The sequence below is a fragment of the Coloeus monedula genome (genome assembly GCF_965178545.1).
Source record: "Coloeus monedula genome assembly, chromosome: 5".
Classification (NCBI taxonomy): Eukaryota; Metazoa; Chordata; class Aves; order Passeriformes; family Corvidae; genus Coloeus; species Coloeus monedula.
In genome coordinates, this window is record NC_138785.1 from 29193256 (window position 1) to 29219125 (window position 25870).

A 25870-nucleotide genomic window follows, 5' to 3' on the forward strand; every position below is an offset into this window, starting at 1 on the left:
AGCAATCCACTCCCAAGCTGCACCCCAGGGATCCAGCACTATTTAGCTAATGACACTATCATACAGCCCAGGTCAGGACTGTTTTCTGCAGTGTCATACTTGTACTGACAAAACAGAAACTACGGAATTCATCACTGGAGCTGTATGGAGTTATATGTATTGCACTTGAGGATTTTTTATATGGTTTTTACCAGTTAAATTGCCCTATTTTTTCTTCCACTGGATGAATGCCCTTTTGCTGATGCCAGTACTCCAGGAAAAAGTAAAGAACTCAAGCACGAGAAATACTTACTGGACAATGTGTCTTTATCAGGGGATAAATTATTACTTTTGTAAAGTCACCACAGGGTTTTACTTGCTCTGTACAGAAAAGTCAGCTACTCTCCTTGAAGGCTTAAAAACATCAGCTTCAGTGGAAATGTTTTAAAACTGCTGTGACTTTATAACCTATAACATTAGTGTTCTCACAGGACCTCAGAGAAAGGTCTTTAGTAGTCTACAGATATCTAACAAGACCTACTTGAAGAATCCTGAAACTGTACTTGGAAAAAACTTGGCTAAACCCCAGCTGGGAGAACAAAAAGGTATTTTACCTTCAGAAAAGGGGGGGGCTCTGGATCTGCTAAGGTGGAAGGTGGTCTGCTTTAATTTCAAAACTCCTTTTGTCAAGGGCACAGATATTAATCTACTGACTTTTAAAAATATATATATATAATTTTTGAATATGCTGCTTTATACCCTAAGATTCACCCCTTTTGCACCACAATTTCTGACAAGAGGCAAATATTTTCTGAAAACAAAGATATTGGTATTTTTCTTGATGGACAGCAAACCTGTTGTTTACTGATGCTCATATTTTAAAAAATATAACCTAAGAGAGAAATTACCCTCAAGATACAAATATATGCACATACACACTCAAAGTTAACTGTAAACGTTTTGCAAGTATACTATTACAGTAAATACTATAAAGTCTTCGATTTGTCCCATGTGTCATAATACTACAAATACTTCCCCAACATGCTCTGAACAACAATAAGGCTACTTGTCAGAGACATGAGGAGGAAAGAAAAGGGTGCAACTGTTTTGGTTTTAAAAAGATGTTGTGCAAGGAACTGAAGCTAGGATTACTTAGTTAAGAAGAAATAAAGTGGAATTACTTCCTGGAAGACACATAATAATACGAAGAGAATTCTCAAACGTCCATCAGGACCAAAATTTTTTCTTTTTTTGCCTGAGAGCACTAATTATTTCAGAATGCATCACAGCACTATTCATTTCAAAATTACCAATCATTACTTATAAAATATACTTAAGAAACTGGAAAAATTGAACAAAAATGTATTCCTCCCCCGCCCTGTACTTAACTGAGCAAGTGACAGTGATATAGCAGCTAGTTTTCTTTAGTGATGCCAGTGGTGGTGGTGGTGAGGAGACTCATGCATCTTGGAACTGAAAAACACTCGCTTTAAATTAGAAAAATGTGATTTTACAGCTATACTGAGTGGCAAGGGGACTCTGCAGGTGTAGACCTGCAAACAGACATTGATGTATTCTCTCTAAAATTAACTGCATTTCTTGTTGAGGGAATCCTATGAATATTATTAACTTCTGTGACAATAAATAATCAAAACATTAAAAAAACCCTGGCAATATTTTCCTACCAGTTGTGACTCAGGTCTCTCTCACTTGTGTTTTAGTTCACAATGAGCTGTTGCCTTCCAGATATAATTGGACTGGTTTAAACCACTAGCATTGCTACCTGTTCTCAGGAGCTCATGGGGCCCTCTTCATCGCCTTCAGCACAAATACAGCAGGACTGGGACAAAATCCTAAGAAAAGCTGCATGGGGAAAGTGAGGGTGACAGAAGCACACGGAGAAGGCTTGGATATTCCACCCTGCTTTTGGGGTGGTAGGCGTGAATGCCAGCAGAGGCGCTGCAATGTCCTCAACTGCAGCTCCGGGGGTTGCAGTGGGCAACAGAAGCTGAGCTGAGCCTTGATCAATATTAAACTTCTCATCTGCCCCAGAAGGACTTGGTGCCCTGCCAAGCCATATCCTAACACAGCTTCAGGCACCATGTCTGGGCTTTAAACTAGCTTACAGTAAGCTCTCAAAACAAAAGTAAAACCCACCCTGAGAGAAAACCACCCAAACAGTAAAAGCCAACAAACACAGACAGCCACCACCAACAAATAAGCACAAAACCCCCAAACAAACATAAAAAGAAAATCCCATGGGATTTGCAGTCAGAAATTACAGCCTTTACCCACAAGATTCGAACTGCACTGGAAACCTGGGGGAGACAGGCTCTTGAACTTTCCTTCTTTTTAAGAAGAGTTGTTCACCACACTTGCTTGTGCCTCTCTGAACCCTGCCTGATGCTGCTCAGGCCATAGGCATGCAGAAACATCTTCCTTGGGGATGGCAGTTCCTTCCCTGTGCTAATGCACCAGCAGGACAGACTGGATGCATACCCTTCCATTCTGAGAAGGCCAGAGAGCAACACGACTGATGGTGGGCGGGAGGCACAGTGGACCCCAGAGAATGGCATAACGCTCTCTCAGTTGCTGGCTTTGGTTCTGTCTGCACAGAAAAGCCTACTTTATGAGTGTTTCCAGAGCTCAGTGTGTTTCCCAATACCATGCTGGACCACATTTATCTGAGTTTTTAAAGTCAGGCCAAGGGGCAAAAAGAACATCAAGAAACGCTGGTATCAGGTTTTTCATGTTATAACTCACCCGGGCTATGGCTCCGAAGGACTCTGGCATACCTATTTAATAAACTGGGAAGTACTTGCATGACTCACCCCCCCAGACCACTTTGATCTAACAGCACCAGTGATTCCAATGCTGCCCAAGGCTGCCTTCTCCTTCTCTACAGCACAGCTTCCAACAGCCATGCTCCTCTGCCTGGTGAAAATCAAAGGCAGAGTTCAAGGGGCCCAATTCTGCTCCAAGTGCCTCCTGCAGGCAAGCAGAGAGCTGCCAAGGGCAATTTCCTTTGAGAGAGTGTCTCTCCAACAGGAACAGACTTTTTCTTTCCCTTTTTGAAGTGCAAACTTGGGAAGCTAGGAAGGACATCTGTAGTCACTGGGAAAGGCACAAAAGCTGCTACCATCCCTATATGATGCAAAGTACTTCCCTACAGTATGGAAGTCACCTCTGCACCATCATTCAGTGACTCTGAGCATGTATGGAGCCATAAACCTACTTTTTCCTCCACTGCTTAAGTTTCTGGAAGCCGTAACTGCTCCTGCACCAGTAGTTCAACTCCATTTACAACCACAAAAATTACATTTGGAGCGTGACAGTCCCAGCTCAGATCTGTGCTATACTCAGCAGGACTAGATGGGGGCATGCAAATTGTGGCCCTAAGTATCTGAAACATAAACTGAAAAAGGAACTTTTAAGATACAGCTGACAGGACAGCTCATGGATGGGAAGAGAAGGGTAAAATTAGTGATTCTGATTACACCATCTCCACCTTGGACTCCCGGCACCCCAATGTGCCTGCTACACTGCCTGCCCCCTACTCCCAGGGGTAAGTTCTACGTTGTGGAGAAGCAGTTTCCATCACAGAGTTTTGAGAAGAGTGACCATCTCCAGGCAGATTGGAAAGATAGGGCTCTCTCCCTGCTTGTTTACTGAAAACAAGCTGTGGGATGACACCAGGCAGGACCATGGAGATTGTATCCATGCCTGTGGCTGGCAAGCACTACCCATGCTGTATTCCACGTGCGTGCCCCACGCTGGTACCTGCGCACATACCGCACGGATGTCTGGTGCCATGCTGCTGGCTGAGTCCACCCAGGAGTGCAGGGGGACAGACGGAGCATTTGCTCATTACAAAAACCCTTCCTGGCTTTGATGCCAGCTTTTGAAGCAAAAAGCACTGAAAGGTCTCTTCTCATGTAATTGGAAGCACGGTGGACAAAGACAGTGACATTACAAGTGTGTCAAGACTAGTTCAGACTCCAGTGCAGAGCCTGAAAAAGCACATTAGTTAGTAACATAATGTCTAGTCACAGTACAGGAACAGCTCGAAAGGATTAAAAACAACCCTATAAGCACATGCTTACTTGTACAGGCCATTGTAGGTGGGTCTGATTCCTTCCTAAAATAGTGTTCTTCACACAGGCAAGATGTGGATGCTTCATCAAGTGTGTAGCTGTGAGGGGGACATTTGCTGCAGGATGGACTGTGGGGTGAAGCTTTGAAGAACCCAGGTCTGCATACTGTGAAAAGAAGAACCACAGGCTAAGCTCTCCCATCATAAAATTAGTCTCTTCACATTTCCTTTAAAAAAAACCCCATATCTTCAGCTATAAAACAGACAAACACTCACAAGCTATTTAGTTTGCATATTTTAAAACAGTCTATGCTACTAACAGATAGTGCATACTTAAATATCTGCATGAAAAGAGAATGTGAATTTCTTGATTAGTTTTTTCCCCTAGCATCTGCCATTGCTGGCTATTTATTTTCCTTGTTGAATGCATCAGAGGTAACATCTTCTGGGCTCTGCCTTAGAAAACATTACTGTGATTTTTTTTTTTTTTAGTCTTAGGAAAACAGGTAAAATACATTTCATGGTTTTTGTTTAAGATATTCTACACCCAGAAATCAATGTCTCAGCAAACAAATAGCAACACAGTGGTGGAGGGGATCTCAAGATCGACATCTTTAAGACACTGTGATAAGGCTACTTCCCTAGGGTCTTTCCCCCCACAAACCTGTGATGAATTTTAAAGTGCTCCATATGACAGACTATTCTGGGTATAGCCTGAACCAGGCATGCTCATCACACAAGATATTCCTTCCAGCTCCGATATATATGCATGACAAGGCACAAAGACTTTATCTGAGAGATACTTTTTTTCTTACAAATACATGGCTATGGGTAGCTTGGGATTTTTTTTTAAAGTAGTTTGAAATGAATACAGTAATATCTTGTTTCCATCCTCCTGAAACAAGTGCTTTTTCACCTATGAAAAGCTCTCTGTACTTCACCTGTGTATGCACACTCAACCAGAAGCAGTGACAGCCACAGGTTTGCATGTGTTTTTCTAGGAAAACACCCAGCTGGCTCTGTATCATACCATTATATACAGAATTACAAATGCACTGTTAGCAAAAGGAGGAAATGTTGATTTTCTGTTTGTCTCAAAAGGCAGAGACATGGAGACATGTTAAAGCAGCTCCAAAGTGCTGTTACCTTTCTTTCTTCTGAATTTCTTTAAAATATTTCTGCCCAGTATAATATTAATGATGCACAGATCTGCTATCAGACTTGGTGAAGTTACCTGGAAATCCCAGAGCCTTCCCATCTGCATTCAAGCTTTCCCAGCTGTAATTAGCTTGCAAAGAAAATGAGTTCACAGCGAAAGCACTAATATTATCCCATCAGGAATGTCCCGGACAATCACAGCAATGTGCTAAAATTCAGCAAGTGATGACAGAATTCATCTTCACCGTAGATAAAGTATAGGTTTTTACTAGTGATCCCTTTCCTCTGATGGACCAACTAGGACAACTGCTTCTGAAGTTGGCTCTGCTTCCTGCAGTACCAGAGGAACTCTCTTGACATCTTCCCTGTTACATCAGTAGTTTCTTCACCAAAGGTGAGACACTTACACATCAATTCCCAACTCCCAGAGCTTTGCTAAGTCTTTGGTGATGAAAATCACTCATGCATCAAATGTGGTGTGGCTCAAGAGCATCCAACAGACCTCCCTGAGGGCCCAGCTCCACAGCCTTGCCTGGACTACGCACCTCTCCCAGCAAGCACCACACAGTCCTGAAGCAGGTCCCAAGCCCAGCACAGGCTGCCAGGTCACCATCATGGATCTGCAGTCTCTCCCCCCTGCCGTAGCAGGTGATCATCTCCCTGCTGACCTCCCCAAACCCAGCATCCCCCCCACACTATTCCCCAGCTTCCCTTTCTTCCCACAAGACAGGCAGAGAACAACTAGTTGGAGGGATTTACAGGTTTTAAAAATCCTTTTTCCAAAATTGCTCATAATCCAACCAGTATTCCATTCCCAAGCTGTGGTATCCATCTGTAGGCTGCAGTTCTGGTTTGTGCCCAGACACCAGGACCAGTGAACAGATCTAGGGCTGAATCTACTCTTGATGGCTTTTAGCAGACTTGCCACAAAGCTGCCTTCATGCTTTATGGTACATCCCTCAGTTTCCAGCACATAGGTAAGTTCTTTTATTTATTTCACAATCACCTTCAAATGCTGCCCTACCTACAGCAAGGACTGTTACACAGTCTCTGGAGAGTCTTCTGGGAGAGCAGACCACCAAATGGTTCCTCTCTAGCCCACAATTTCTATTTCAAAGCCAACTCAAACTCACTTGCACACTCAGACAACAGAGATGGGGAAATGTAAGCACGAAAATGTGCAACATATAATGATGGCAGAGCACATCTAGTGTGTATTCAATGTAATTAGCCCTCAAAAAAGGACTTGAATTTATCTCATTATGTTCTATCAAGACAGACAGAAAATCATTACAGCACAAGAGTTAACTGTGCTTCTATTTTGTGCAAAGCAGCAAATGCAAAACAAGTCAGTTTTCCTTGATAGATTTTCAACGAGGTGGAGCTTGTTGATGATGGTAGGATATGTAGCTCAGCTCAAAGGGAATGTGTGGTTTTCATGAATAAATATAGAGCCAAGAGATGCACAAGGCCAATAACCCATGTTTTAATGAGAGGTGTGAAATAGAACTGACTAGACCAATTTTTCTGTAAACTGCAGGCTCTCATGGGTCAGGTAAGCCCCATCTCTATTCAAAGAGTATTAGGAGGAATACTCAAGAGCATTATGTTACACTGAAGATTTCAGCATGAGTCCTTAAAACAAACAGGCAGCACAGCAGCATCCTGTCAGACCGAGGTGAAATATTCCTGTGTCAGTTAGAAAGGAAGAATTCAGGGACAGGAGATGGGTTATGCAAAAAAGGGGAGTATAGACAATCAAAATATATGCAAGAAGTGCCACAGTGAATGGTGTTGGCTGAATCCACACACCTGCAGCAGTTGCTTTGGGGAGGGCAGGGGGATTTGCAGTGTTCCCCCAGCACAGTCTTCCAGGCTCTCATGACCAGCAGCTCCTGATGGAAACCCCACTTGCATTCCCATGCTCAAGAGCAGAAGCAGCTGTAGCTCCATGGGTATCTCAGGCATACCTAGCACCTATTACAACACTTTGCTCTGTATCCTTCCCTGTGTTCGTTTTGTACACAACACAAAGGAGAGGACAGCCTGTGAGATGCTTCAAACTGCAATCCTTTATCAGACAGGGATGCTGTGATGAAACAGACCCTCTTTAGATGAAAGCTGACCCAGGGGCACCCTACACTTCCACACTGCAGAGCAAGTATTACAGTAGGTGGATGAGCAGAGTCATGGATGAGCAGAGTCTTGGCTGAGCTGAACAGCCAAAAGCAGGAGCTGGTACCCTGTCCATTTTCTGCCACTGGTGGCAATGTCTCCGACATTTTGGAAATTTGTTTCAGAGCAGAACAGGGCCAAAAACAACTTACATTGCGCATATCTTGGGTTTTGGTCTCTATCCTACCATTCCTTTTCTGACAGTCAATCTTATAATCTCTTCATAAAGTATACATGACTTTATTTAAAATTACATGGGTGTCTGGTGTTTAATTCCTAATTAAATCTTATTTTAGTCTTCTTATATTTTTATCTCAGTATTTCCAATTCACCAGCTGTTGAAAGGATACACAGAACTAGCGCAGTACAGTCATACAGATAATGGTACTATCTTTCTTTTAAAGGGGATAGGAAAGCAAGGAGAAATAAGATGAGCTTAAGACTCCCCATAATCTGCTGCAAGCCAGCTGAAAAGAAATGAAATCAAGTTTTAAACTGTTGATGAGATCTGCTTCTGTTTTCTTAATATTAAAACTCTTTAACTGATTAACAGCCAGTGATGTGTGAAAATAGTCTTTAAATTAAATTGGTCGCTAGAAAAAAAATTATTATTTTTAGAGACAGCAAATACACCATAAACAACCTGCTAGTGTTAGGTACAAGTGGGATGTGTTTCTGTTAGTAGCACATCCATTATTAGCAAATCAATTTCACTCTCTTTATTTTTAATAGCAACCACAAAATGCGGCATGCACAGAGCATTAACATCTGCGCAGCCTCTTGCTGCACATTTCAAAGGGGCCAGAGAGAGATGGCTGCAGGGAAGAATGGCAGGAAGAGCATCTTGGGATGGCAATGGTGTGAGCAGATCCCTTAAACCAGCAGCAACTTGATTAGAAAGTGTCTTTGTACCTTGCAGAGGGGAGCCCACAAGAGCCATGCTGAAAGACACTGGCTCCTGGAACGTGGGTGGATGGAGGTAGAACCACTGGTTCTCTTACAGTGAAAACCGGCCTCTGTGAACAACATGCTGAATGTGCTAGACCAGTAGTAGAGACAGTGAGTACCAGGGAGGAGAGGGGAGAACAAGCCAGTAACATCAACCAGCTGGGACTACTTGGCAAGTTATTTTCTGCAAGCCTTAACATCAAAGGATTTACAGCTGCATCCCTGGAACCATCCCTTCCCTGAGCTTTGGCTGAAGACTGCAGCCCATGGGCAGGGCTACTCTCCTCTCCAGCTGACCCCTGCTGTCGCTGCACACTGACCCAAGACTACACATGCTGGAAGCAAGGACCACATCTGAAGCTTTCCATATTCACATGAGCATGTCAGTAAAACCACCCAACTATCATAGAATCACAGAATCATTAGGCTGGAAAAGACCTCCAAGATCATTGAGTCCAACCTTTGACTGAACACCACCATGTCAACTAAACCATAGCACCAAGTGCCACATCCAGTCATTTCTAGAACACTCCCAGGGATGGTGATTCTACCACTTCCCTGGGAAACCTGTTTTAATGCTTGACAACCCTTTCAGTGAACAAATTCTTCCTGATGTCCAACCTGAATCTCACCTGATGCAGCTTGAGACTATTTCCTCTCATCCTGTCACCAGTCACCAGGGAGAAGATTTCCTTCTTAAAATACGTCCCGCCTTCCTGGACCTATTTGTTATTAAGGACTGTTTCTGAACCAGTGTCCTGAACAGGCCAAAGTTTGCTCTCTGGAAGTCCAAGGCAGGTTTTGTTGACCCTCTTCCTTACTTCACCAAGAACTGAAAGCTTTATAATTCCTTGGTCACAATGCCCAAGACGGCCTTCCACCGTCTCCCACCAGCCCTACTCTCTTCATAAACAGCAGGTCTAGCAGGGCACTGCCCCTGGTAGGTTCACTCACCAGGTGTATCAGGAAGTTAGTATTCCACACACTCCAGGAACCTCCTAGAGAGCCTCCTCTCCACTGTGTTGAGTTTCTAGCAGACATCCAGCAAGTTAAAGTGTCCCACAAGAACAAGGGATAATGTGAAACGTCAGCCAGCTGCTTGTAGAATACTCTGTCTCTTCATCCCATAATTAGTATTAGTGGGAATTCCAGTTTTGTCCCTGTAGAGAGAGAAGCTAGGAAACATGACCCTATAAGCCTTGAAACCCCAGGAGATAAAGTCCAACTTATTACTCTCTTTGCACTCTTGTGATGCTGGGAGGATAAGCTCACAGTACTTAAATGCTTAGGATCAGTAAAGCGACCTTTCACATGTCCCAGAAAATAAAACTCAAACAGGAATTACACTGTCTCCCTTGCAGAGTACCGAATTAGTCTTCACAGTAATCAGAAGCCACAAGTGTAACTCATAAGGCAGTGCCACTAATCCGCAAATAAAGCTGAAGGACTAAATCTAACAAAAATTAATGAGGATAAGGACACCTACCCTAGATGGAGCACAGGTTATCCGGCTGAACCTGAGGTTTCCTCCCCAGCCTGGAAAGCCCCCTTGCTTCTCCTTCACATCCTCAGTCCCATTTACATTTCCAGACTGCCAGCTTCTTCAGACAGGGACACACAGCTCAAATTGTCACGGCTTTTAAAAGTAACCACAGTGTAAAACTCTCTGCCCCATGGGCAGACCCACAGTCCACAATGAGGCAGCTCTCAGCTGGAACACAGGCAGGATTTGGAGGGATGTGTATGTGTGTGTATGTGTGTGTGTTTTCAGCTCTGTAGCTCATCAACTCTGCTTTCATTAGCACATTGCTCTGGTGCAGGGAATATGCCTTGAGAGTTGAAGGATCTGAGCAAAAACAAGCTACAAATAAATCAACCCCTGCTCTCCAGAGCTGCCATGCCTTGAAGTGTTTGCACTGAGAAGAGGGGGCTGCTGCCTCTCAGATGTGTCCAAAACCTATAAAAGGGTTTATCGAGGTACAGTCTTTACAATGTGGAATCAATTAAAATGCTGAGAGGCTCCAAGCCTCAGCTTGTGCTCCTGACACGCTCTTTTACTTACAAGAGAAAACAAAACAGAAAACCACAATGGACTGTCTGCATGTCTCCCAACAAGCATAAACATATGAACGCCAAGCTCTTCTAAAAAGTATTTCAAGAACTACAGCAACCCACCACAGAGCATCCTTCTGCAGAATTTACAAGCAGGCTCCCAAGAGCTAATCCTGCCCTCCCTAACAGCTTTCCTGAACTGCAGGCTGACACTGAAATTGCTGCCAAAGCTATAAAGCTATAGAAAAATGTGTAAAATGCCCCGATTATATCTCTTTTAGGCTTGGTCTCTCTATCTGCAATAGTGCTATGTTGCTTCCTGTAGCATGCCTTGGGGATTTGAAGGGAATTAAATAAATACCCACTAATAAAACACTGTAATTCGAAGCTGCCAGTTCGCTTCAATCCAGTAGACTTGCCAGCGTCTTTCAGGACATCCAGCATCCAATGCTGCAGTCTAAGACCTGCTAAAGGTCCTTTTAAATCATGTCCTGGAGCTTGCTGGACAAGGGAGGCATCTGCAGGGTCTGCACTTTGAAAAAGAGACTCGGCCCCTATCTTGGATCTAAACCAATTCATGCATCTCAAATGGGAAATATTCTTTAAAGCTTTTTTGCTTTTGTTCTAAGAAAACATTGTCTTTTGCCCCACACTAACTTAGGCTGAATTATTTCCACTCTGCATTGAAATCAGCTCTAGCTCTGAATACAAAAACAACCTTAAAAACTAGAATATCAATAAATTAGTACTTTCAGTTCCTTCCTCTGAAATACCACTTTTTTCTATCATGTGGCTCACTAAATTGTCACACAACAATTTATGACATAACCGTAGTTGCTAGAAAACTAAGAATTAACTGCCACTAATGACATTAATGTCTTTGTTCTAAATGGTATAAAACTTCATCACATGGCATCACTCTGAAAAATTCATCAAATTCCCAAGTAAACTACATTTTCAAGACATAAAAATACCTAGAACACAACACATTTGAAAATGCTCATGCTTACATTAGTATCTTAATGGGCTATATTTCTGCACATTCTGACTTCGCTCTAAAGAAGATTTTAAAGCAGTCAATGAGGCAAAACCTGAGTCAAGCCTAAACTCTCAGCAGTGTGATGGAGGAGCAGGGAAAGAGATTTATCCTGGCATATATGCAAACCCACACTATCATTTGGGTTTGATTTCGCAGAAGGAAAGCAAGCTGTGGAAAATAAATGCTCTTAGGGGAAACAGAAGATTTTTCAAAAGCACTCAGCACTGTGCAGGCTTGCTCCCTCAGGCTGTGTCACAACTGCAGGGCTAGATGGCTGTGCTTTGGTTTTGTGGGGGTCTTTCTTTTTGCCAAACTTTCCTGTCCAAAAAAACACTGAGAGAAACTGGTACATTGCTAGAGAAAGCACCACTTAAGGTGAAGTGTCATTTCCTAGCAAACCAAACATTTCTGTGACCAGCAGCTGCATGCTCTCATCACAGGCAGCATCTGCAGACTTCCTTGCTCTCTGGCTACAAGGGACAAATCCAGATGGATCTCACTGAACCCCATCTATCTGGCTTACAATAAAAAAAGGAAGTCCATATCCTGTTGCTACAGCTTTTCTGCCTATTATATCTATAAAATATGTATCTTCACAAATTTCCCTGTCTATAAAAATCTGTGTATCTTCACTTTGTTCTGCGAGGTGTGGGACAAAGATGCACTTAAATTACTCCTAAATTACTGTCTTTGGTTTTTTAATGAAGACAAACTGAAATCATTTTACTTCCCTTAAGCAGAGGAAGCCGTGATTTACAATGCTGCACCTAAAGGAAAAACACAATTTAAGACACAGAAGGCAGCAGAGACACATTTGTTTCTGCACGCTTGTAAACATAACTTGAGATGCCCGGCTCCACATAATCCAAGAGGCACAGGAGTCTGCTTTGGGGGTTTTTGCACACAAAGACACACACGCGGGTTATCCTTTGTTATGCGAATGGCGACTTACACATTCAAGCTGCATTGCCGTGCTAAGCGAGGGGAGGATTGATGGACAAGCCACAGAACTCCCTGGAGTTCGACAGCCGCATTGACTGCATAGCAATAACAAGCATCGTCCCTAATGGCAACTGGGGGACAAGATCCAACTTGAAAATGATGCAGCCAATACCCTCCTGTGTCCATTTTATACACCTATTACAGACAGTAATGCAAAGATCAGTTGGCAAAATCTCCTGGAAAATAGGGGTCTTCAAAGCTACATGTTTGCTGGCACAGTACTACAATAAAAGGGTTTTAGTCTTTTGGTTCAGCCTGCCATAGGGATCTGGAGCCCAACTGGCAAAGAAAGAAATATTCTTTAACTATGTTGTGGTTTGGACAACTGCAAGCCATTGTGGTTAAGAAATATGACGATTGGGAGGATTCATTTTGATGATTTATGCCACGTGTGTTAACCAACATTTTAAGGTTTTAGCCTGAACTAATAAACTGTACATATGTAGACAGTAAAGAGAATTAAAAATTCTTAAAATATTTCCCTATGATTGGCTCTACCTTGCTCAACTCCGTTTGTGTGAACAAGATTTCTTGCTGGTATAAAATCAGCCTTTCCTCTGCTGAGTATTCGGTCCAAAATAGGCAGCATCCCACCAATCTAGAATGATGGTAACACCTACTCAAAAGGATCCTTTCAAAGCTGGCATCAAATGTTTAAGGGCTTGTTTGCTTCTAGCTTTATGATCATCTGTCTCAGGAGGTAAATTCGGCAGGATTGGCTGCGGACAATTTGTTTTAAAATTGTTCCTCTGTAATTTATGGCTGAACATATGTCACTCCAGACACATCTATTCAAATTCCATCAGAGGGCGACGGAGATGGATCTTTTACAGTCCTGACCAAAAAAAGATAGGAAGGATTTATCCAGAGTTGACAGAACTAAGTGTGCTAAATGGGTTCATGCACAGAACAATGATTCTGGGGAAGTGGTGTTTCTTGGTGTGTGGGTTTTGTTGGGGTATTTTTTTGTCATTGCAAATTTAAGGTACAGGTGATGCTAGCCAGTTTTGCCACAGGCAGGCAGCTGAGAGGTGCACAGAAAAGAAACACGGACATATCTCTTGGGGAACACCTCCCTTCAGTCATGCCTCCTTCCACAGAAGCTTATGGGTTTTTGCACTGGAGCACACTGGTTGGAGTTACAGATGGAGGTCTCACTGAGCTAAATTCTGCCTTGATTTGAATATGAGATGCTCTGACCTGTTAGGAGGCCACAAACCAAGGAGTGTGTGCAAGGAAGACAAGAAATTTAACCAGGAAAGCTGAGCAAGCCCTAAACACACAGCCAAGTGCTGAAACATCAAGCAGTTATCCTGTCACATGCAGATAGAACACCTTCATCATTTCAGTTTAATTAACCAGACATAAAATTATTGAGATTATTTGCTAAGTTGATTAAACTACCCCTTTGGGTCAGATGAACACTGCAACACTACAGTTCATCTGCCTTGCCAAGTAACTCCAGCAAACAGCTCCTCTTTAGGAACAAGCTCAACAAAGTCAACCTGAGGCATTGCTGGCTCTTCCCATGTCAGCATGACAATATTGGGAGCTTTTCTTCTGTACTGCGATCCTTCAGAGAACTTATTTCAGTACAATATCTCCTGTTTCTGGAGGAAAACTTGCTGCATATAAAAAAATGCGCAAGCCCAAGATAAAACAATATAACTTGACACTTTAAACCTCCTGGTTCTGAAGCCAATCTCAGTACTATTTGGGCAGGGAGCCTTGTGGCTTTTGGCTGCTGGAGTTGGGTCATCCTTGCCATGGACTAGCTAGAACTGCTATGACTCCAGCCCAGTCAGAAAAAATCCAAAAGCCCAGAGAAAAAAAACCCCAAACAGTTATATCCCAAGAAGATATTTTATCAGACTATAAAAAGTACTTTTCTGAGACGAAAGCATAAATTGGGAGGAGAGTCCTGCTAACATCCCTGTCCCCTGCCTCTTCTTATGGGCTTTGTTCTTACCCCAAAAATGGCCGTTTGACATATGCAACTGTTCCAGAAATTCACATATGAAGCAAAAAGTAAAGCAGAGCAAACACTGCCTTCCCTCTTGCTACACGAAGCCTTGCCATGATGTCCTTCGTGCCAAATCCATTTCCCCATACCATAAACCACTAGCCTGAAGCACATCTTGCAGCAACAATGCTGGCCATTCTCACAGGCTTTTTATTTAAGATTGTGAGCTGCCAAAGCTTAATTTATGGAGATTTAATTCTCAAACTATTATAAAGGAATACTGTTGCTCACATGTAGCTCACATGGCTCTCCAGCTATATCCAAAGAAACAGGCATTGCCTTTACAAGCCTATTTGCCCTGGAAACCCAGCACTTCTTTTATTTCTAATTTTTGCTGCATCTCTGCACCCTTGCACTGTATCAACCTCAACAGTCTTTCTAAGTCAGCTTGGGGAAAAAAAAACCAAAGCAAACCTTCTGCTTTACAGAAACCATTCATGTTGGGTTTCTTCAAGGGAAGACTGGAAGACAGCAAGCGGGGAGAAAAGGGAGCAGTTGGCATGGGCGCAAGGGTAGTGCACCCTTGCTTTGGCACACTTATGCCTCACAAGAAAAAAGACTGCAACCTCCTTGCCTTGGATCTCATACACAACCACCCTCAACAGCCTGCCACTCCTCATTGCCAGCTCCAATTCCACACCTTGTTTTCAAAGCCTTGTCAAGTGCTGTGGCATCTATCCTGCCCAGTAGGTAAGGATGGTACAGGAAGATGCTGCCTGTCCTCTCAGCAGCCCTGAAATGTAGAGACTGCAGGAGAATATGAAAAATCAGTCTTGTCATGACGAAGAAAAAAAAAAAAAACACCAAAACCTGAGAGGGAAAAAGAGTTTCCTAGCCTCTTTGAGAAGACAGCCTGAAAATGAGAACACCAACAGCAAAATCAGCCGAAGGCAAATGTAAGAAGTCCACTACTAATTCTTTTGTTTGAAGAGGTACACTTTGCACTGAAAGACCAAATGGGAGTTTCCTGACTGAAGCATGGACTGGTAATATTTTCCTCCCTGCCATCTCTTGGCCTCCCCAATATCTAGCATCCATTCCATTTGGATGCACTTCTGGATGTTGGTTTCTTTTCAAATGCACTAGAGAGCAGCCAGAAACCTCTGTGGCTCTGAGACTTAGCCCAAATACCATTCACAATTTATTTTCTTCAAATTTGTGCAAGTGGTAAAAACACAAGGTTCATTATTCCACGCAGAAATTCTCTCATCATCCAGCCAAATTTAAAAATAAATAGTTGCAATTAAATGTGTCGCTACATTATTTATGTAGATGCATTCAATTTGCAGAAAGCTGCTATAAAAATACTCCCCTTCAATCCATAGGAAATTTATTGCACTTTTATTGTATATTTCCTTCTCCCTGCTCAAATGTATGTTGCTCCCTGCCTTTTTTTTTACCCGTGTTACTTAACACATCATTTTCCAGCCACTGTTTCTCCTACATTTGTCTTGAAAGAATGAGGGATGAAATCCAAATCCAAATGTTTCTTGATTATTTGTGAACAAGGCTGCTAAATGATTACTAGACAGATAATTCCAGTATTTCCCTTGCAATCAAGCACCACTCCTTTTCTCTGCACTTGGCTCTTACAGCTGTTGGGTAAATGATATGCACCAAGGCTGCCCAAGGCTTCAGAGCGCATATTAATTCTGTCAGGAACTCCAGACACCCTAAAGAATTGTTAATTTAACAACAGACTGTGAAATTATTTTTTTCTTTCTATATTAATTTCTGTGCTATTTGAAAGTGACTTCACTGCCCTGACTGTCTTTTGGCATGAAGAACAGAGGGTATTTCATCCTGTGAGGAAATAACTGGAAGCTTTCTCCCCAGCATTCCCTATATTCATAACCAAATATGTGAAACAACTGCTAATAAAAACAGGTTAACTTGTTGCAGGTGTTCCTCTGTCAATTTAGCCAGGTGATATTAGGAAAATCTGACAGGAAGCACAGTGATATATTTAATTTGTGCCTTGACATTTTGATTCTGTTTGTTAGAGTGTATGTACAGGGATCTGGCTTTTTCTCCAAGACCTCTATAGCTGTCAGTCTGTGCAAACAGGATTTGACAAGATGTCCATTTAGCAGGATGGGAGGGCAAAGGAAAAAAAAGAGAGATGGAGAGACCAGGTATCTGGGTAAAGCTGCACTGCAGTGCAAAAATGGATGCTTTACACATACCGAGCAACTTGAAAAAAAAGAGCAGCTTGATATGCAGGATCTGAGACAGTTTGCATCCTTTAATCAATAGCTCCTTCAAGAAAAGTGGCCAAGAATAACAAAAATAGATGGTAGAGGAGAAAGAAGACAAAAGGCCAGAGTTGGGGAAGGCATAGGATCACTGCACAACCACCCACAGAAAGATTTTTGGCTAGTCTTAATTGTTTTTTAAAAAGAGAGAGAAAAAAAGGATGCTTTCATTTGCTTGAGAGAAATTGGATTTAAGAATAAATCTAAATAGGAAGCTTTGCTTTCCAAGGCTGCCGTTTTCCAGCCTGAGGAAAGATGCAGAAGGTGATGAAGCTATCTCTTCCAGGCATAAGGTAGGAATTTAGAAGCCTTCAGCTTGTTTCTCCCTGCAAAGAACTTTGGACCAGAAGCAAGCAAATAATTTACAATGAAATAGAGTACAAAACAGCTACAAAGATGAAGCAACAGAAAATGAATGTAGCATTTAAACAAGACAGTAACTAGAGTTTAGAGATTTATGGTAACTGGCTGGTGTATAAAGATAAGAAAGGGATTCTGATAGTCTGGGTGATTCCTGCATCTCTGCAAGCATGTTTTAAAAGCAAAACTGAATACACACCTCTGGTTAAAATTCAAACCAAAAGTGTTAAATAGTGATGTTTAACCATATCTTACCTTTCAGCATGCGCCAGTGTCACTACAGGGCCTCTACACAGCATCAGCCACACTAGTGCTGCCTACAGGCTGCATGACCAAGCAAAAGCTTGCCTTTTCCTCCTCCAGAATGCATGACAGCTGCTCCCAACACATCTACACCAGGCTGCTGAGAGGCATCTTCCTCTTGCCCTCTCCTCTCAAAGGCCATGCCACTGAACACACAGTTTTCATGGTCCAACACATATGAGAGATCAGAGGAAGAGTCCAGCCCCCAACTCACATGGGACCAGCTGGGTGCTGTCTGATGGACAGGAGAGCTGGCCATCCCATGGCTACGGGAGGACACATCCCATACCACCACGCATCCATCAACCTACAGCTCTGCCTGGGAGCAGTGCTAAACCACAACACCCACAGCTGGGCCACACACCTCCAAAGCCACCAAACCTGGGCCCAGACATCAGGTGGGTCTGCCAATGACCTGCTGTCCCCTAAAAAGGGAAGGCTTGAAAAACGTTTGTGTCAAAGAGAACCCATGACAGACATCCCTGAGCAGTTTTGCACCTTCACAGCACTCCTGTATATCACCTCTGGCATAACGTGGTGAAAGGAGACCTCAGCTGAGCAGAGCCAGTTGTGTGCTCCTTACCTTGCTGCTCCACCGAGGTAGAAAATAGGTATTACTGCAGCCATAAAGTGCTTACAATTATGGCTGCAAACCCAGTAATCTCCACTGATGTAGGTAAATTGCTGACCTCTCTATCACTGTTACTTACGATGCAAAAAATCCTTGGGTTTTCTCCACAGCTTAATAAAACCTGTGGGGAATTGGCACAAGGCTTTCATTCCTCATAGCCAGTCTTTAATGTAGAAGTCGAGATTTCCTGGAGGGGAACTGAATGGTTTAGAATAATTAGTGATTTACATATAGAGCTGTCAACAAAGATACATGGTATTAAGTTACCATGATGAAGGGTTCCACCTTCTCAGTTGCTACTTCGGATTTAATTTTATTTAAAAAAATCTGTATTTTAATTCCGCTCACATTCTGCAATTGCTAGAAAAGTGGCCTGAAGCGGACAGCAAGAGGAGAGCACTAAATCGAAGGCTTAAATCACTTCTTCCTCAGTTCCCCCTGGCAGATTTAAAGAGCAACGTGGCACTAATGCTTTCAAATAATATACTGTTGGACCTGACACAGCAGAGAAACTCTGCTTCAAATCACACAATGGTCCAGATGACCATGCAATTACAATTAACCTCCTGCCCACTGTGCCTGATGACAAATGATCATGTGAATGATAGACTCAGGAAAGGACCCAGGTATCAAAAAAATTATTTCTGATTCTTACATATTTAAAAAGCCATTTTCAGTTAGGAAAAAGCCAAGGGACACTAATTTTAGTTTTGCATCCAAAAGAAATGAATAACCCTTGATAATACACATGCAGGCATAAGCACAGGCTGTCAGCCTTCTAGCAGCAAGAGGGATGCATGGAAGTCTCCTTCCGCCAGAGCGCTGTAATCGGAAAAGTACTAATATCCTCCACTGCTATAAATCTCAGCCCAGACCAGAGAGCATGAATTTTGTCCATACTGGATAAAAAAAAGGTAATATAACCTCAAAATAGCATGCAATACTTTTTGGCACACTTACTGGGCCCATGGGGTTCGCATTACAAGGTCAATAAGTAGGGAGTTATCCTGTGTTGTTCCATCAGGTTTTGTGCTTCTTCTGCTTTATGCCCCTCATCTCCTACTTACCTCGAAACCTCTCTTTACCAGGGAGCATCCTCCTCTCTCTGCTCACATAGCATCTTCAGAAGAAAGCAGAGCTATTTTCCAGTCTGCTTCCTCTGCAGAACAGGGAAGCACAAAGATCACACCATCTTGGGAAGTGCTGGGAGCACCCGTTTCCCTTCCTGTACTCGGCTCTAATGGGGTAAGAGTTTATTTGCCCCTGTTGTGCTCCTGGTCAGAAGATCTGTCAGCAGAGCACTTGGAGTGATCTCTCCTTCACTTGCTTCAGTGAAGCAAGCTCATTAATTTAAATAATTTTTTAAGGTTTTTGAGAAGTCACTCATTCTAATTAGTGTCCAGATCTGATGAGGCAGAAACATCCAGCTCAGGAACAGCAGGGCATGGGTGTGTGTATATATATTTTTACATTTATATGTATAGGACATGCTTATGCAAATTGTATCTCCCATTCTTCCTAAATTTGGCATTTTCTACATCTCCCAAGAATGACAGAAGCAATATGGATATGGCCACTCACCACTTGCACCTGAAAGCATCAAATCACTTGCAGGCACTGCCAAGACCTCTTCTGAAGCAAAAGCGAGCCTTTAGGTCCTCCCTGCTCCAGAGTCAAAGGATGCAGCACCACCAGGCACCCACAGGCCATACCCCCCTGCCAAGGTAAATGGGCAGCACTACACTTGGGCAGGCCCCTCCTGCAGAGCGTGTTATGGCAAGTATTTATGAAGTTGTATGCTGAGCTATTTTACAGCAGCTAATCACAGGCACAACGCAATTAGGAGATAAGCCTTGTAATGCAGAACATTATGTATAAGGGTTTCTACCTATATTTATAGCACCTGTTTCAGCGTGCCTTCAGACAGAGTCTTCTCATGTAAAAGAAATATACTGTACTCTGGCAATTTATTCTGATACTTGATTAGAGAAACATTGCTTCATGAATTCTAAGCCGTGACATTTCCACTAATCTTTCCATTTCAACAGCACAGAAAGGAATGGCTTTCATATCTCCATGCTTATCATTTTCAAGCTGAGTATATTATCTGCTCGTCTCTGGATTTACTTGATTGCTCTTAAAAAAACTAAAACAGACCACCACAGTCCATGAAACTTATGTGTGGCTTACTCAGAGAGCTGTATGTCATTCCAAAGATGAACAAATGTAGAAGCTACCTCTCATCTTTATTCTAAAGCATGTCAAATAAATAAAAACCCAGATTGCTATCTGTTATTTCCCTTCAATGAGACTGCTGCTTAAAAGGTTACAAACGATGATGTTTTTGCTTTTGCAGAGGGCCATGCATTAAACTTCTCATATTGCCTTGCAGGGATCAAATACAGTCTGTTTATTGTCAGATTTCTTAAGCTTGCTCTCCTGCCATGCCCCCCAATGCAACAGCGACCACTGCCCTACAACATCAGTTTGCCCCTGAGAGACCTTACCTTGCCACCCTTGCAGCACCTGTACATCTGATCCCCAACCCCACAGGCATTTTACACCTGAACAAATAGTCAGGAACTCCTCAGCTGTAGTTTCCAAATTACAGATTGAATTTTGTGTTGCTTGTCAGGTCCCTCAGCAGCGTGAGCTGTTCTCGTGTGCCACGATGCCTTGTCCCCTCACAGTCTCACCTGGGGCTGCTCTAACCCCTGAGCATCATATTGACCTATAACCCAGAACACAACCCATCGATTCGTGGGGGGATAAAACCCGACCTGAAGATGTGTCCTGGGAGTGCACTGTTGCTCACAGTGCTTAGCTTTTTTGAAGGGGCCAAGCTACAGCCAGCACAAAACAAGATTCACAACACACTGCTTCAGCCTGTGAATCCATCCCCAAGACATCATCCCACCTGCTAATGTAGAAAGAGCCTCTGCCAACATTAACTAAAACAATCGTGCCTTTTGTTGTGCCATAATACACACCTACAGCAGCCTTTACTCTCTAATATATTCAGACTCAACCTGTCTTTGGAATTTGCTTTCCCAATAGCTGCCATGCTCCAACACTTGTCAGTTGTCTCAGATAACTAAATATTACTCTGATATTCACAGCACAACTTGGAAATTCCCTATACAAACTACAGGGAATTCTGCCAGTTCTGAGATAAATTAACTGCTTATCAAAGGCAAAACTGACAAGGGTTGTTGGTTTGATTTTTTTTTTTTTATAAATCCATGGTTTATTACTTCCCAGCCCCATGACGCTACTTAGCTTTTTCATGATCCATGCATGAAGACCTTTAGATATATCACCTCGGCTTAATAACAACACAATTACAACAACTTAATGTGTTTAAGGGAACAGTCCCAGCTTAATTTCTGGTAGGAGCATGCTCTGCTAGCAAGGCAAAACCCATCAGCCTGTGCTCAAACCTTCCTTTAGCTGCTTAGCCAGAAACTTCCCTGCCTACCAGCACCAGGATGAGAGCTTAGTCCCTGATTCCAGCTCCTCAGGGCAAAGTCCACACGGTTCCTTTCAGGGTTTGGCTGCAGCTCTTCCCTTTCTCACACCCAAATCAATACCACCACAGCTCCTCAGCCTGAGGTTACGCTAAACTCTGGCAGAGCACTCTTCTTTTTCCTCATGAAATTAGCCTTCTGGGTCACATTTTGGAGGTTATCTTCTAAAAAGCCCCAAACGGAGCCTGGCAGCAATTGACTCCCAAGCCACAGAGTTTTCTCAGGACTTAAATGCCAAAACATTTTCGTTTTCCATGCCCCAGGAAAAGCAACTTACTCCAGAGACCTTGTGGGCACAAGGATGCCAAGTCCTCTTGGCGTGAAGGACATAAGAAAGCTACCAGGAGGTTACCAAAATCAGCCCTACATATACAGCAGCCCAGGCTTGTGCTCAGCAGCCTGCCTACAGAGAAGCTGGCACCCCACCACTAAATAACCCATCCCTCTCTGACACAAATAGTCCATTATCCTTCCAACCCATTTCCAAACCTCTCTTTCTGGGGTGTGTGTGGGGAAAAGTATAATGTTTCCAACATGGAACAAAAGGGTGTGCATATTTCAGTGCCAGAGCAGAATTGATACTGCCCACACAACCTGGGGTTTGGAAATAATGTATTTATAGAAGTACATTAGGACCAATTTAGAAAAGGTTGATTAGATAAAGTAATGCTCATTCAGGCAAGCCTAAACAATTTTCTTATTTCATTGAATCAGCAATAATGTACTCCTACAAATGCAATAAATATATATCTAATCACCTCCTCCTTCAGTGACTTCTCCCCTTGTTCCTTTTGGTTGGCAGCATTTGGTTTGGGTTGTTTTCAGAAAGGGAAAAAAAACTTAGTAACTCATTTATAAAACCTTCCCTTCCTGGTAATTTTATTTTATCTCTGTAGCATAAGGCAATCTACCAGAAGCAAACATTGTTTACTTGTTAATACCAAGCCAGAACTCTTAAAGAGAGTCGATGAGACCACAGAGGAAAACTATTGTTTTCTTTGTTATGCTGCTGGAAGACCTGCGGTAACATGTCAGACATTGGTAGAGTCTTTTGGGGAAAATACAAATAGTTCCTCTGTCTTCATCCATATGCATGGGAAACTCTGCTGGGCTGGTCTACAAGCACTGGAAGATTTCGTGTTGCTGCTCCAGCTACATCTTCTCACACCATAAGAACACCTGCTTTAAAGAAAAATTCACTGCAATTTATATTGCAGAAATCAAAGTATTTTTTAAATCCTGACTGTTTGACTGTGCTCCTGGATCAACTGATCATCACAAGGTACATCTCAAGAGATAGACAGTGCTAACTGCAGACCAGGCTTCTGTACCTGAGTCCTGGAACCCCACAGCCCCTGGGTGAACCCCAAAACCAGGATCCAACCCACTGGCACTCAGATGGACTGAGAAACTGAGGGGCTGCAGGCAAGTGAGGCTCCTAGCCAGGCATATGTATACAAAATCCTTTTGTTTTTGTTGTGCGGTGACAACATCTGTTATTAGGACACCGGCTGTTTACCTGCGGGTTTCATGGCAGTGTGATTACTTTTCATCTAAGAGTGCCTTCAGCTCAACACCATATTTGGATCTCAGACTCCCTCCTAGCCTCTCCCTTCTCTTTTCATCCTCTCCATTATTTGCCTCTAGCTTTACAAGGAACTAATATTTCTTAAAAGCAACCCGGGGGAAAGAATTGTCTTTGTCACTTCCTTTTCATGCAAGCATTTGCTGTTGAGGTGTGAAGGCACATACATGTTTCTGCAAGGATTTCATGAAACACAGACATGGGGAAATTTCTGCTGCTGGGCAGAACTTTTGCAGCTGTGTTTGTGCCCAAACTAAATTCCCAAGCATACACTCTGTAAAAAGCCTCTATCAACCACCATCACAGAATTGATTAATAAGATACTCCTTATGAAGAGAGACATTTTTTGTCCCATGCTACAAATTCAAATTTAATCAAGGATACTGCTTAAGCAGGCTTTTCTTTTTTCCATAACCAAGTCCAGCAAATTTCTCTGAATTGCTTTTGATTCAGTGAGGGGATGTTATTGGGCTGCTACCAGAGCTCATTCCCTCCTAGCCAGAAAACGGCAACATGTGGCCTCTAAAAACAAAAAAAGGTTCCAGTCCAGCAAATACTTCACATCCTCTGCAAACAGTAATTTACTCCAGCAAGATGTTAGGTAAAAACTTTCTAAGCCACAACTGGGTTTTCAGAAGTCCTGTGTGTACACTCATAAAAGCCCAATCTTTAACGATTTGGCGAGTAATGTCCAAATCACTCCCAGTCCCATTAACTGTTTTTAAAAGTCCTACCCTTGGGCAGGAAATGCGTGTGGGGTTTTGTCTTCTGCTGTAAGTGTAAGTGCTTAGTCACTCTCGGGGAATAAATAAATGTTCTCAGAAAACCAGGAATGATTAAAGCCTCACCATCAGCTTCAATGGGATAGAGGTTTTACTCCACATCTTTCACTTATGTGCCTGGATATAGGTTTAGAAACCTAACTTTAATTTGCTTCTCTTGGAAATCTAACTCTAAAAATTCAGAACAACCAACAAGGGCTTAATGAGGAAAACAAAATTAGTCAGACTTGTATAGCTGTGCAGAATTACAGACAGCTGAGCGGCTACTTCTAAGGAGTCAGCATGAAAGCCTGGAAGATGATTTGCTGGTTTAGAGCTTGCACTATAATTCTGTTTGACTCAGGATTAATTCTGCTCAAAACTGAACCGAAAACAAATGAATATTTACATTCTTTGCACTACAGCCAACACCCAAAGCAAGGAGTACGTTTGCTCAGCTCATCCTGATGGTACGGATGTAGCTCGAAGACATCACTTGTTGTATCTCAGCAACTGGGGACATGGGAAATAACCCGTTCTTTGACTTGTCCAGCAATGAAAAGCAGGGAAGTAAACAAAATCCTCCTGATAAGAGAGATTCAGTCAGGAAAAGTTTGGCTGATCCTCCAACTCCAGCCCCAAGAATAATTCCCTTTGAAAAAGTCTGGATGTACTTTCTTTACATAGCTGCATAATTTTTCTGAACTGTCTCTTGTAAGCTTTTCTCCACTGTCTGCATTTTACATCCTTAGGGGATACCCTAACACCCTTGCCTTGATGTTTCCCCCTGGAGCATTGCCCTATCTTGAGCAACACTGCTCAGCAAGCCCACCCTCGATGTGACCAGGACACAAGTCAGCTATGGTACTCATGGGCAAGGAGCCACTGCAGAGTAAAAAATCTATACTGAGAGAGAATGAAAGTCATGGTGAAAAGGTGTGACGCTTGTGCTGAAGAGAGCCAAAAGAACCTTCCAGAGAGAAAACTAGGGAAAAAAATTAGACAGAGAAGAAAAAGAATGTAGGGCCAGGAACTTGCTGGCAGTGCTGTTCTCTAGAACTCTACTGGCCCTGTCAGACAAATTAAGATATTTCTGCTTACTACCTAGCTTTTTTTCCCATGCTTTTTAAGGATTTTATTACAATAATAACCCTGCAATACCTTGCAGCACTCGCTCTCACATGCATGCACAGATTAGGCCTAATATAAAGCACTCCCCATTACTGAGCGAAGGTGTGAGTGCACCTGCTCTGCACTGCTTCAGGCAGACAATTGCCCTGTCCTAACCCCTTCTGCAGCCAACATGGCAAGCAATTTATTGCCATCATCTAACTTCATTCACTTCCCCGCTGAGTGACAGCCATCAAAAGTCTCATTACTAGCCTGCTACTAGGTGGCAATGCAATCACATCACCTAACAAGGTCTTAAAGAGGACAGAAACTTCCTAAATCCCATTACCTAGAGGCCCTCCCTCCCCCAAGATGAAGATTTGAGCGTGTTTGTGCCACAGATGTCAAACACATTTCTGACCCTTTTTAATCTTTCAACCTTGCTTCCAGGTGAATGAAGCAGGACAGTCCTACCATAGATGCATGGATTTGCTTCAAGGAATTTCAAACCATCAACAGTTGAATTTGCTGGATGTTTTCAAGGCAAATCCACTTACCTGACTAATAAGCAAGCCTTCTGGGCAGGGAAAAGTCATGCAGAGATTTATCCTTGGCAACTCCAGCACAGTGCTAGGAGTGTATTTCTCTACAATGCAGGAGGACTATTTCCATGTATTCGAGCCTATTACTGGACACAAAGACAAAACCCTTCCAAAACTACCTATTCCATTAATTTCTGTGAGTGAAATGGTGAGGGACATTTGTGGCAATGGAAATCACAAATCTGAAATAAGATTAATAATGACAATCAGCAGTCAGTAACTTGGTGGCTCACATCATCTGGCAATGCTACCAAGTCTGGTGAGGCA

The 25870-nt window shown here is 42.7% G+C and overlaps 1 protein-coding gene across 4 annotated transcripts in view; it reads right to left on the minus strand.

The window, feature by feature from the left end:
• Positions 1–25870, minus strand: part of EPHA5 (EPH receptor A5) — a gene marked incomplete at its 5' end in the record, with an annotated part of 193057 nt that overhangs the window by 82002 nt on the left and 85185 nt on the right. For all 4 annotated transcript variants that reach the window (XM_082281210.1, XM_082281209.1, XM_082281212.1 and 1 more), the window contains one exon: positions 4083–4238. In XM_082281210.1, the coding sequence (XP_082137336.1) occupies positions 4083–4238 (156 nt within the window). The remainder of the gene's footprint in view (positions 1–4082; positions 4239–25870) is intronic.